General features: G+C 35.9%; 1 protein-coding gene across 1 annotated transcript in view; it reads right to left on the bottom strand.

Annotated features, from left to right (window-relative positions):
- The window catches only part of SLF1 (SMC5-SMC6 complex localization factor 1), a gene marked incomplete at its 5' end in the record, with an annotated part of 55,269 nt that extends 46,037 nt beyond the window's left edge, over nucleotides 1-9,232 (bottom strand). The window contains 3 exons of the mRNA XM_008059523.1: nucleotides 641-787; nucleotides 2,954-3,100; nucleotides 9,070-9,232. Coding sequence (XP_008057714.1) covers nucleotides 641-787; nucleotides 2,954-3,100; nucleotides 9,070-9,232 — 457 coding nt within the window. The remainder of the gene's footprint in view (nucleotides 1-640; nucleotides 788-2,953; nucleotides 3,101-9,069) is intronic.
- Nucleotides 9,233-14,955: the final 5,723 nt, after the last annotated feature.

Genomic DNA, 14,955 nt, shown 5'->3' with positions numbered 1-14,955 from the left:
TCCAAGCAGCTGGAACCACAGGTGTGTGGCACCACACCTGGCTAATTTTATGATTTATCGTAGAGACAAGGTCTCATCATGTGGCTCAAGCTGATCTTGAATCCCTGAGCTCAGGCAATTCTCTTGCCTCTGCCTCCCAAAGTGCTAGCATTATAGGCGCAAGTCATTGCATTCGGCTCATTTTTATATGTTTTAAAAAACTGTACATAAATGTTTTATTTTATTTTTATTTATTTTTTTTGAGTTGGAGTCTCACTCTGTCGCCCAGACTGGAGTGCAGTGGCCGCTCCCGGCCACCACAGCCTCGACCTGCTGGGCTCAGGTGATCCTTCCGCCTCAGCCTTCCCAGTAGCTGGAATTACAGGCATGCACTACCACGCCCGGCTGATTTTTTGATTTACTGTAGAGATGAGGTCTCGCTGCCCAGACAGGTCTCAAACCCGCAGGCTCGGGCAATCCACTCACCTCAGCCTCCCAAAGGCACGGGATTACAGGCTGAGCCACTGAGCCCGGCTCAGAAATGTTTTATAAAATCTTTTGTATATGTATTTCAGAAGGTATTTCATAAATCACAAATTTGGTAACGTTAGAAAAGAGCTATAAAATACAAATACATTATTTTTGATTTGAAAAGTTTTACCTGATTTCCATAGATATGCCTTCCTGAGGTACTTCTCATTTCAACAAATTCCAAATCTTTACTGGAGTCTCTGGATTTTTCTTTTTTTTGATGTTCAGTCAAAGTAGAACTAACATTAACATCTTCATCATGATTTTGCATTTCTTTCTGCATGTTTGTTAAAATAATTTAAGTTAGATTGTAGATTAAATATAGCCTCAACACAACCAATGTAAGTCAAAAAGAAAAACCTATCCAAGAATGTAGGTTTTGTGAAATGTACATGCAAAGTTAGCTATAGTAAAGAACATTGTGAACTATATAAGATAAAGTAGAAGAACATGTTTTTAGTTCATAAGACTTACAGTATGTAAATATATATGCTTAATTTAGTTTACCTATATGCTTTATTCAGAGTAGGTAGCATTACAAACCATATCATTTATTAATTACAATAAAATATTTACTTTCAAAAAAAGGAAAATTTCTTTTTTGGGTCAGAGTATCATGCTGCTGCCCAGGCTGGAGTGCAGTGGCATGATCACCACTACTACAGCCTTGACCTCCTGGGCTCAGGTGATCCTTCCACCTCAGCCTTCTGAGTAGCACACACCACCACACTCGGCTGTTTTTTTGATTTATTGTAGACACGAGGTTCTGCCAAGTTGCCCAGGCTGGTCTCGAACCCCTGCACTTAGGCAATCTTCTCGCCTCTGTCTCCCAAAGTGCTGGGATTATAGGTGTGAGTCATTACGCCCAGTCTCTACCTATATTCTATATGGATATATACTCCTGAGTTCTAAAAAGCATTAAGTTCCTTGTAAAAGGAACTCTATAGGATGTATACACAGTCATGTATCGCTTAATGATGGGGCTTCATCCTGAGAAATACATCATTAGGCAACTTCATCATTATCCAAATATCATAGAATATACTTACACAAACCTAGATGGTATAGCATAGTAAACACCTAGGCTATATGATACAGGCTAGGTTTTTGCTCCTAGGTTACAAACCTTTACAGCATGTTACAGTACTAAATACTGTAGGCAACTGCAACACAATGCTGAGTATTTGTATATCTAAACATAGAAAAGGTACAGTAAAAACACAGTATTATCATCTTATGAGACTGCTGTCATATATGAGGCCCATTGTTGACAAAAGTGTCATTATACTGCATGTGACTATAGATGTATTTTATTAATTTTCATTTTTTATAAAATCTGTTTTATTATTTTCCCCATGTTTACTCAAAACTAAATTTATTTAACTCCATTATTATTTTACATTCCTCTCTATACTTTTCTTTCTGTATGTAAAAATACTTTATACTGTGGTTTACAATGTATATTTCAACAGGCGCATCAACTCAGAAAAGCCTCTTAATAAAATATGCACGTGTAGTTAACTACAGAAAGTAGTATTATAAGTCACATAAATATCAACCATACTTTGGAAAAGACAGGAAAAAATGCAAAAATATTTTAAGCACAAAAAGTTTTAGCTAATCTTGTCATATACAATTTCTTAAGAAACTATGCAATTTTAAATGACAAGAATTCTTTCAAAAATACTTAACAGATACAATGAACGCAACTTATTTTTAATTTCTTCCTACACATAAAGAGATTTTAGTCTAGACTAATAATAATTACTAAGTTCATGATAATTTCATAAATTCACCAAATAGACTATTTTATAAAACACAATTTGAAACTGAACATATTGAACATTAGCTCATTTAGAATAGAATAATGTACTTTTCTGGTTGCTGGTGCTTTTTGAAGAATTGTACTTTACAGTCAAATGTATGCTTTCTTGAGGTATATTTTATTGCTACAACTTCAAATTTCTTCCAGTGTTTTGTTTTACATGTTAATCAAAACAGAACTGAGTTACGCATTTTTTGAATTTTTTTCTACATGCAGTTAAGTACTTAATTTGGATAATGAATTATGAATATACATCTGACAGTTAAGAAAAATGCCTTACGAGATACACATGTTACATTAAACATACAGAGGAATTTTAAGTAATTACCACATGTTGAGAACACACTATGTATTAGGAACTCTGTGTGTTTCCATATGCATTACTTCAACAAGAATCCCAAAGCAAAGGCAGCGCAATTTCTTAATATGCTCAAGTCAGAGACTATAATTGAAACACCAGCTTTCTGATCCCCAAATCTATGATTGAAACACCAAATACTATGATTGAAACACCAGCTTTCTGATCCCCAAATCTATGCTATGTTCATCATATATAGCTTCTCAAACAATTCTATAAGACACATGAGAAATGCACATCTTTCAGCCTATATATTTTACCTGGGTTCCATACATGGTCTCTCCTATAGTATTTTTCACTTCAAGAAATCCCATATCTTTCATAAAATCTTTTTTTTTTTCTTCTTGATTGCTATGTTTGGTCCAAAAAGAATGGGTTTGGGAATCTTCATCATTCTGAATTTCTTTCTGTATGCATGTAAAATGGTTTAGGCAATCAACTAGCAATTTCAACATGTATATTTGCTTATGGTATTCACCTTTATCCATAATTGCATAATTCTTAGTCAAATAAGCAGGTAAAATGTACCCTTCTAAATCAACAATTATTAAACAGGGATAAAATCTTTCAAGGAAAACATTCATTTCAGCAAAGATCCTGAATAATAAAGTTATTTCTATGTAGTACAAGAAAAGCTAATGCTTTGTTGATCTAACAAATGAATCCTTTTCATTGATAATCAAGAACAAAGATATTTGATCTAGTCCCTGCCCAAGTTAAAGTTCCAATCTAAATTTAAAAAAATCAGATTATAGAGGTCGTTTTGCAGTTTTTTACCAATAAGACTTCTCACTTGCATATATACCAAACACACAGTATGTGCTATGCAGTAGATGAATTCACAGCTCCTATTTTACTTGAATAGGCAATAAACAATTATCTTCATCTCACTCTATTTCAAACAATTAAATTTCTCTTGCCAAGAAATCCAAACTGAACTCATAAATGACCTATCAATAATTATTTTAAAATTATTGTATATGTACATATAGTTTAGTAAGATGAAGAGCTGGGAAAAACGTGCATTCATTACAGTTCCCCAATGTACTTAAGAAAGGGTGTTCAAGATTCATTACCTTTACCCTAAGAGACTGGAGAATCACAGTATTCCTAGCAAACAACTATGATAAAACCCAAAATGTGGTAAGGTCTATGATTGATCCTTGGTTCTCCTTCCCTTGTACTGGGCTTCCTCTGTGAATATGAGGACATTTTTAGCTGGCTGTAATCCTGCAACCACAGAACAAGCCTGAAAGCAGCTGATTGAATTTCTTTTTCAGCAACTGAGAAAGTGAAATTGAAAACTAAGAAAAAGAAAGACTTTTCTTCCTTCCTATTTCCAGCATCAAAGAAAGAATTACTCTGAATGTACAAACAACAATTTCTGTTAAGAACAACTTGCAAGGAGAAAAATAAGTTCATTTCTGGCTTTAAATTTCACATGGTTGACAATGGGAGTATAAATCCATAGGCTCAAATCCTCAAAAAATGTCTAAAATACAGGATGATGTAATCTCATATAAATTCTAGTTATATGCAATGTAAAGGAACATACCATTAACAACATACCATTAGTAATACGGAAAGAAATATACTATTTCTCAATCCTGAATATATTTACTTAGGTATCCATTTCAGATTCTACATACAAATGTTTAAATTAGGATGTATAATACAAGTGCCCTATACAAGTAAACTATTTAAAAACCATAATCTGATACACATCTGGCTTTTTAAAATAATCTATTTTCTACACAGCTAAACAAATGATCAACATACACTTTCCTCTAAGTCTCTAATAGTTTCTCTAAATGACTACTCTTATGTGATATATAGAAACTGTCTTATTAACTGTACATATTCATTTTTTATTCCTTACTTTATAAATATTTTAGTGCCAGCTGTGTACTAGGCATTGTGTTAGGTGTTTGTCTATCTTGGGAGATAGGAATCTAAGAAAAAAAGGCCAAGATTAGTATATTTTATATAGTATAGTATTAATCAAAGGATGACTAAAAGCTTATTTAATCAGCAATTCATTCTGTATCTAGAAGAAGGCCGCACAATTGTGGCAATGAAGAGTTGGTTTTTGATTCATACAAGGCAGAGTTGATATGCTCTAATATTCAGGTCTTATTCCAATACTCAGCCAAGGCATTTGTCACACAACTTGAATGAATTCGTAAGACTGGATTCATAAGATGAGGAGCCAGAATCAAGTAAAGAACCAAGAGCTACTTGGTTCTTAACTCATACCTATACCTTGATTCTTAAATAGTATTTCATAATCCTGTGACTATTAGTTCATGGTATTGATTATAGTATTAAGTATTTTTTAATGTCCTAGAAAGAGACTAGGTGAATATCAAGGAAATCTAATACCTAAAATGGGGAGAAGAAAAAGGACTAGGAAAGAAATATTTGAGGAAAGAAGCCTTAAATTTCATTGAGTGCTTGGCTATAAATTTTTGCTCTGACACATGATAGCTGTGGGATCTTGGGCAAGTTATTTAACCTCAAAATCACCAACAATAAATGAGGCCATAACACATGCCATGCAAGAATATAAGATTTAAATAAGATGAAGTGTGTAAAATGCTTAGCATAGTGTCTGACACATAATCACTCAATATTAGCTCAGGGTAGTAGTTGTAATAATTCTCATAACAACCAAAGCAACACAGTATTAAGTTCTATATAAAAAGGGAGAAACTAAGGCACAGGATAAATGACTTGCCTAAGGTCACAGAATTAGTAAATTATAAATCTGGGGAACAAGTTAGTTGACCTGACTCCAAAAGTCTATGCTTTTTCTGTTATTCGTTGTACATTCCCATAAGACTGTTTTTTTATTTTTTATTTTCTTAAGTAGTCAAAAAAAGTTTAAATATTCCTAGGAATCTTCTCCTTTTTTGTGAAGCTTTCTTTGGGAAAAACAATTGAAATATGTTAGTCATTTGTTCCTCTGTATTCTTTTACCTTGCACATAGTTTTATCAACGCACAATTCACATTGAACTAAGAGTAACTGTTTCCATGTTCTTTCCCAATCACTAAATAGTAAGAACCTCAAAGTTTGATATGTGGTCTTATTCATTTTCATATCCCTAGTGCATTGTATAATGTTTAGTACAGCAAAAAGTCTTCAATAAATATCTATAAACCAGAACAAAATAGATTCCTGATTCTGATACTCAAAAAGTATAAGCAAGCCAAACAACACTATTTTTAAAAAATAATTGTTTAATTGTTACTTTTAACTCAGTCATAGTAATACTTCTTAGATGATACTTCAAAATCCATATAATGACTAATATAATATGATCTACACCAAAGTGATAGAAGAAAAGCAAGACACTGAAATAAAGTTAATGTTTTAATTTCTCTTCAGAAGTCATCACAATATGCTTTCCTTATTTGGACTGGCTATGAACTCCCAGCTGTTTGAGCCAGAACTTCTAAAACAATTTATTCTAAAACCAAATATAAGTTAGAGATTATCTTTTTATTTGGTTGACACAGATTGCTGCCTTCTACTTTTTCAGCAGCTGAAGCTGAATATGATATTGTTAGATTACTGCAAAATAAGACTGTGTATAATGGGTCAGGGGTGGTGGCTCACACTTGTAATCCTAGCACTCTGGGAGGTCAAGGCAAGAGGACTGCCTGAGCCTAGGGGTACGAGACCAGCTTGGATAACTTGGCAAGACCTTGTCTCTACAATAAATCAAAAAATTAGCTGGGCATGGTGGCACGCGCCTGTAGTTCTAGCTACTTGGAAGGCTGAGGCAGAAGACTTGCCTGAGCCCAGAAGTTTGAGGCTGCAGTGGCTATGAGAGCTACTACCACACTCCAGCCTCGGTGACAGAGTATGACTTTGACTCAGAAAAAAAAATGTGAATAATGCCTATTATACGTTCCACATTAACCATTTCTTTCCAAAAAAAAGGGAATGATTTTACTAACCTAGTTAAGAATGATTTTTATTCTGTTAACAGTTAATACCACATTTAAACTGTTCAGGGAGGTCTATCGGATAGGGTGTTTTTGGTTGCAAATAACAGAAAACTAACTTAAACAACACAAGAATGTATTACTTCAAAAAACAGCAATGTGTTCCCCTGCTAGGACAGGTTTCAGGGTTGGCTAATGCAGCAACTCAAGCTGGGTCCTCAGCAAGATCCAGATGCTGTCTCTACACTCTGCTGTCATTATATGGCTGGGCTCATCCTAAGGCTAGTTCTTCTCATGGTTGAAGACCAGCTGCTAGTAGTAATTCAGGTTACAAACTTCCATGTTCACATCTAGGAGGAGTTAGCCTGCCAAGGGCTCTCAGAATGAGAAAAACTTCCAAGAAACTCTTACACATCTCTCTTCATGACTCATTGATCAGGATTGGTTCACATGTTCATTCCTAGTCAAACATTGTCAGGGAAAATGAATCTCCATAGTCCAAGTAGATCCATTTTTTGAACTAAGGTCAAATTTCCAATCAATAGTGCTGCTACTCATTAGGGAAAGGTAATTATATAATAATATGTTACATCTACTTTTAGAAGACTCAAAGGCATTTCATAAATTCTCGATTAGTCTAACAAGTATGAGAACCCATGTAACAGGTTCTATGTGAGGTGAATGGGCTATAACTATTGAAAAGACAGACATGATCTCTGATGACAAAGAGCTTTTGGTTTAGATGGTGAAACAGACATTAACCAAATAATCAGCCAATTATTTAACTGTAATTGCACTGAGTACTATTAAGCAAAATAATGCTATGAGAACACATTATAGGTGAACTTCACCAATAAGGGGCTCAGGGAGGTTTTCTTGAAAAGCAACACTAAAGAGGCACCTGAATGATGAGCAGAAGGCAGAAAGGCTCAGATGGTGAAGGAACAGTGGGGAGACCATTTCAGGTAGAGAAAATATCTCGAAAAGACACTGAGGTACAAAGAAGCTAAGCTTGTTTAAGAAACTGGGGGAAGGCAGTTTTGATATGGCACGGTGGAACAGGATACGGTTGAAGAGGGAGGAGTAAAAGTAACTTGGAAACTTGTAGGCCATATCAGAGATTTAGGACTTTGTTCAAAGGGCAATGGGAAGCCACTGAAGGACCTTATGCAGGAAAGTGATGGGATCAGAGATGTTTTATTTTTTTACTTTTTTTGAGTTAAAGTCTCACTCTGTCGCCCAGACTGGAGTGTAGTGGCACGCTCCTGGCCACCACAGCCTCAACCTGCTGGGTTCCGGTGATCCTTCCGCCTCAGCCTTCCAAGAAGCCAGACCTTACAGGCGTGCGCTACCACACCCATTTAATTTTTGATTTATTGTAGCGATGAAGTCTCACCAAGTTGCCCGGGTGGGTCTCGAACCCACGGGTTCAGCAATCCACTAGCCTCGGCCTCCCAAAGTACTGGGAGTACATGCTGAGCCACCGAGCCCGGCCCAGAACTGTTCTAGAAAGAGCATTTTGACTGCTCCTTCTGAATAAACTAAAATATACTAGAAAAGGAAGAAGGAAGAGTAAATTAGGAAATTAATAAGAGTAAAAAGGTAAAGTAACAGGAAGAGTAATTAGGAGTCTAATCCAGGAGCAAAGAGGACAAACGATAAACTCAATGTTAGTACAGAAGAAGAGAAGCATTTTGACTAAAGAGTTATTTGAGATAAAATCAATAGGACTTGGTAGTTGTTAGATGTGTTGTAAGGGAAAGAAAAATTTCAAGGATGATTCCCAAATCTGTGACATAAATTATCAGATAAAATATAATGGTATCTATTGAGATGAGAAGCACTGAAGAAGATGACTTTTCCTAGATGGAGGTTGTTCTTAGACATACTAAGGTTTCTCTTCTACCCCGAGTGTCTCATAAAATCTTCTTTCCTTATTTCCTGGAAGGTTTCTTCTAGAGTTTGATCCCTATTCAAACAATTCAAGGAGCACTATTTGCACCAAGTAGAGAGGGTGATCTAGGGGAACAGGACAGACAATTATTTCCAAAACCTTAAAAATAGACCTCTCTTTTCCAAAGGGAAAATAACTCAAAATTTTATATAGTACTATTCAATATTATATATTTCACTCTTTTATTTATATTCTGACATTAAAATGCTTAAAATTACTTTGTGGTGTATGTCACTAAAGCACTGAAAAAAAGGTAGAGAATAAGATAAATTTTAAACTTAGCAAGTTTCTTTTAAATCTATAAAAGAAGTATTCCTGAATATTTAAGTAATTCAGGGAAAAAGCCTTTAAAATGTGTTATAATTATTTCCAATCAGTATATTTAAAAAATTTGGAACATAATTAAAAAATATATTTTACTATATTTGTTAGGTTATAAAACACACATTTTACTGTTTATTTCACTTACCTCTAAAAGAAAATCTCCTAGATACTGAATTGGATAAAATGGAGCCTTAAAGTTATCTTTCTCTTTCTCAGCCTTGATTCTTGCATTACTGGCAATGATATGAGTTATTCCATTTGGTGAACTTTTCGATAAAATAACACTTGCCTTTCCAGCCTCCAAAACTCTAAATAAAAGTGTAAATGGTATAAAAAGTATTAGAAAAATTGAGTATATTCAGTCAAATTATCTAAATCAATTATTTTCTACAAGTAGAACTTTCTGAAAGTAATTAATTGCTTTGGGCTAATAGGGATTATAGAGACTAACTATTGCAGTAATGCCTTAAATTACAGTTGTTCAGAGCAGATGTTTAATAAATCCTAATACTCTTTCTACCAATCCATTTCTTGATATACGAAATTTTGTTAGGAAGTAAGAACATTAAAGTGTTTTCTAAAGAAAAGTCACATCAATAAACCAAAAGAACAATAAAGGAAGTCTAAAAAGGCAGCTATCCTGAAAGGCAATAAAACTCACAAGAAAATCATTTTGGATCACACACACACACAAAAAGTAATCAGTTGCCAACCATCCCCTAAAAAAGTTAGCTTTTTAAGAATTTTAACCTTAAACTATGTAAAGAAATACATTTTTACATCTAGACTCAGAAGACACACACACAGAGACATATACATCTCCAAAGTTTCAACAAGTTCTGCTTCTGCATAGGATTTAGAAAGCTATAAGAGAATATGACTACTGTCTAACAGTAAGAACAAGCCAAATCGTAACTTTAACTGAGCTCATCAGCAAATGAAGGCAACAAATCAACCAAGTAAGCTGGTTTCTGAAAAGTGATAGGCCTCTTTGTGAAGAGATTAGACACATACACTATTTTGTTTTTGGCAAAGAAGAGAAGTGGCTGCCATTAAAGCACATAAGAATTAGGCAAAATTTAATGAACTTAAGGGCGGAGCATAGTTAGCGAGACAGCTTAGAAAACACGAAATGTCTCTAACACAAGGGAAGCCTGTCCTCACTTGTGAGCTCTTTACCACAGGCCTCCATCAAGTGCTCATAAAAAAGACCAGGGGCAAGTCAGGAGAAGCAGAGCGAGCCCTCCTTGCTGGGCCAGTGAGGATTGGCTGTCATTAATGAATAGATATAAAAACAGGCCCACTTTCCTGGATCTTTCTCACATATGAAGCAAAAGCCTTAAGTCATATGGAAAAGAATAAGGAAGTCTTTTGCCCTCAGATTGTTTCTCCTCAAGGGGTAAAAATGAAACCTATTTAACTTTGGGGAAGGGTTAGAAAAACTTCCTCATGTCTACTCTTCCTGGATGAGGGATAGAGGCAAAAACCACCTTCCCTGAAGGAGGCAGCAGAAATGCTACATAGTCCTAGGAGCTTACACCAATACACAGTAGAGATCTAATACTGATGGAGAAGTCAGAAACTTTTTCTTGCCTAAGATCCAGCCCATAGATACAAAATTTAGTGGCCATGGGAGGTTGCGTCACAAATGCTGATAGTGATAAAGCTCCAACCTCAGAGACCAATAACACAGACAATGCTGCTTGAGGCTGAAGCCTGTCTCGCAAAATTGAGAATATACCCACCCACACTCTTGGCCTAGAACTGAGTAACAAGAGAGAAGAAAGAGCATAAAGAAAGAGTCCTTTTGTGACCTATTAGTACAAAAATTGCTGAAAGCTAATAGCAGAGAAAACAATGATTAAAAACTTTTAGACAACCCATTCTCCATAATAACCACAAAGACACTGGAGCCTATTGTTGTAAGAAAAGTGATACACTGAAGGTGACTATAGAATTAACAACACTCAGGCCAGGTATAGTGGCTCACACCTGTAATTCCAGCACTTTGGGAGGCTGAGGCAGGAGAATGGCTTCAGCCCAGAAATTCAAGACCAGCCTGGGCAACACAGCAAGACTTCATCTTTACAAAAATATTAAAAAATTAACTGGGCATGGTGGTGCACACCTACAGCTACTTGGGAGGCAGAATTGCATGAGAAGTCAAGGTTGTGGTAAGCGATGATTATTCCAGTGTACTCACTCTGGGCAATAGAGTGAGACTCCAACTCTAAATGAATGAACGAATGAATGAATGAATGAACAAACAAATAAATAAATACAGGAATAAATACATTCAAATCCAACTGTTTTAGTCTGTTTTCTGCTGCTGTAACAGAATACCAAAGACTTGACAACTTGGCAACTTATAAAGAAGTTTGGCTCACAGTTCTTGGAGCCCAAGCACAACTAGTGGCTTTCCTGTTATGTCATTCATGGTGGATAAGCAGAAGGGCAAAAAAGTGTAGACAAGAGAGTTTACTTTCATAACAAAGCTGCTCCTGTGACAATGGTATTTACCCCCTCTTAAAGGCCTCACTTCCCAATACCATCCCAATGACAATTAACTTTCAATATGAAGTTGTCTTTTCTTATATTTTTTTCCCTTATCCATTCTCCCAATTTATTTATTTATTTATTTATTTATTTTTTTGAGTTGGAGTCTCACTCTGTCACCCAGACTGGAGTGCAGTGGCAGCTCCTGGCCACTACAGCCTCGACCTGCTGGGCTCCGGCGATCTTTCTGCCTCAGCCTTCCAAGTAGCTGGAACCACAGGCGCATGCTACCACGCCCGGCTAATTTTTGATTAATTGTAGAAATGAGGTCTCACCAAGTTGCCCAGGCGGGTCTTGAACCCACGGGCTCAGGCAATCCACTTACCTTGGCCTCCCAGAGTGCTGGGATTACAGGCTGAGCCACCAAGCCCAGCCCATTCTCCCAATTTAAACATGAGGTTTTCTGCTGGGGGAAGCATTCAAGCCATAGCACCAGCTTTGCTACTGACAATTTTAAGTCAATCACTCATAACTACCTTACAGAAGAAGTCAACCCGTTTTCTGTATACAAGCATTGCTCACATCAGCCTCTACCATTCTTCTATATGTGATATCTGGCATGCAATAAAAAATATACAACAGGCAAGAAAAAAAAAAAAAACCACTGTCAAGAGATAAAGGAATAAATAATACAGACTGAGATATGCCCAGATGTTGAAACTGTCAAAAAATGACTTTAAAATAACTCTAACTGACATGCAAAAGGAACTAATGGAAAAGGTGAACAACATGCATGAAGAAATGAGGTATTCATCAGAGTTCAATGGAAATGGTAGAAATAAAAAGAATTATATCAGAAAAGAATTTCCTTGACAGATTAAACACAGTTGAGAAAGGTATCACTGAACTTGAGGATAAGCCAATGGAATTTATCTAAATAAAAATATGAAAATTATATATAACAAAAAGAGACTTCAATGGCTACTGAATAGAATCAAATGGATGTAATAAAAATGCACGTAATAAAACTCCAGAAGAACAACACAGCAGAAGAAATATTCAAAGGATAATGATTCTCTACATTTAATAGAAGACAAAAAAAGAAAAGAAAAAGAAAAACCTACATATACAAGCAGCTCAGAGAACCTCAAGCAAAATAAATCAACAACAGAATATACACATATGTACACCCACAAACAACATAATCCTGTAACTATCATAACCAAACAGCTAAAAACCAATGGTTAAGAGACAATTATGAAGGAAATCGGGGGAAAATTATTATACACAGAGAAGAAAAGAATGACAAGTGACTTCTCATCAGAACTATGTAAGGCAGAAGACAGTGAAAGAGAATCTTTAATTATTGAAAGTAATAAAAACAAGTCAACTCATAATTCTGACCAGTGAAGATAGCTTACAAAAATAAAGGCCTCCTTGGACATACAAAAAACTGAGATAAATCATTGCTACCAGACCTGCACTGTAAAATGTATTAAAGGAGGCTGGGCTCGGTGACTCAGCCTGTAATACCATCACTTTGGGAGGCCAAGGTGAGTGTACTGCCTGAGCCTGCAGGTTTGAGATCAGTCTGGGTAACTTGGCAAGACCTCATCTCTACAATAAATCAAAAATTAACCAGGTGTGGGAGTGCATGCCTATAGTTCTGGCTACTTGGATGGCTGAGGCGGAAGGATTGCCGGAGTCCAGCAGGTTGACAATGGGGTAGCCGTGAGTATGTCACTGCACTCCAACCTGGATGACAGAACGAGCCTCTAACTCAAAAGAAAAAAATTTATTAAAGAGAGATCTTTAGGCAAAAGGAGTATGATAGCAGAGAAAATCTGGATCTACACAAAGAAATAAACACTGGAAAATTGTTAAAAATGAGGTCAAAATACAGATAATACATTTCATTATTTTTAGTCACCTCCAAAATAACTGGCAAAAGAAAATATTATCAATATATTTGGAGGTTTAATATAAATAAAGGTTAACAATTTTAAAAAGAACAAATGGAAGATAAGAACAAGGACAGCTGACACTTGAAAAAGTCTACTTAAATATAGATTTTTTTTTCAATAAAAGTTATTACACCAAGTATGCTGGTGTCTCCTGCCTCCATTCCCATTTCCTCTATTTCTGCTTCTGCATCCCTTGTGACAGAAAGACTAACCTTTCTGTCTACTCAGTCTACTCATTGTTCAAGTGTCAACTGTATACTTTTGTAAGGATTTTCATTACATGCAAAAATGTATAACACTATTTGACAGTTGACTGTGAACAGTTAAGGATGTATATATATTGCAAACATAGATCAACGATTAAGAAATAAAGATTAGTATAACACAATGGATATACTTATATATGCATAAGTATTTTAGATATAAGAAATAATGTTATATGGAAATGAAAGAAAACCATTAAAAACACTCAACTACAACAGAAGAAGTCAAGGAAAAAGGGAAAACAGAACAAAGAAAAGATGGGACAAAAAAAAAAACACCAACCAAGATGCTTAATTTAAATTTAAATTATAAAACAATCACATTAAATGTAAATGGACTAAACCATGCAATAAAAGGAGGAAACTGTCAAATTATATTTAAAAAGCATGACAACTGTAAATTGTCTATAAGAAATCCATTTAAGTAAATAATACAAAATTATGTACATGCCAATAATTCTCAAACAAAATGTAAAGTGGCTATATTAGTATTTGACTAGACAGATCAGATTACTATTTAGCTTGGGACACCTGTGTGGACCACAGAAATTGATAAAAACTACAAAAGAGGATAAGAGAAATGGTCTCACTTGATCATACTGCACCTCTCCCTCACCCAAATTTGTAGTGCCACACAGAAAGGACTCTTCAGGGCTCACAGTTACTCGAGTGGTTAAAGAGAACTGAAGGCAGGCATCTAGGTTCTGTATAATTCTGAGATGCTTCCCAGGAAGCCCACTCTGGTGTCACCTCAAGGGGTCCAAAAGGGATGATGGCATGGCTAGACCACCCAAGGTCAGGCAGGAACAAAGCAAAGAGGCAGAGCTCACAGTAACCAGTGTACAGATACTCAGTATACCTGCCATCAGTGGCACCTACTCAAAGGTATCAGCCAACAGCACAGCCTACCTGCAGAGCCAAGTTGGTCACTCCCAGAAATGATGGAAAGTTCTACCTGGCTTGAATCACCAGAAAGCCTCTAGGCTTGGCCTCAGACCCTATCTCAAGGTCACACCCAGGGTGAGACATTCCCTGCAACACAATTTGTTAAAGAAAAGAGGCCAGTTCTGCCTTATCTGAGAGTTTAAACACCACTTTGTGCAGCCTCAATGTCCATCCCATTATCCTGGTCAGAGAAGGACATAACTGCCACATTTGCACTTCAGCAAAGAGTGGGGGCTAGTTCTGTTATATCTGAGAATGTAAACAGTGCTCAATGCATCTTTAAAGTACACCCTAAGATCCTGCAGAGAGAGAGAGAGAGAGAGAGAGAGAGAGAGAGAGAGAGACACACACACACACACACAC

This window comes from Carlito syrichta, unplaced genomic scaffold (assembly GCF_000164805.1).
Source record: "Carlito syrichta isolate Samal-C Ts95f unplaced genomic scaffold, Tarsius_syrichta-2.0.1 Scaffold16673, whole genome shotgun sequence".
Classification (NCBI taxonomy): Eukaryota; Metazoa; Chordata; class Mammalia; order Primates; family Tarsiidae; genus Carlito; species Carlito syrichta.
Note: the sequence above shows the minus strand (reverse complement) of the source record. Positions and strands in the feature narration are given on the sequence as shown.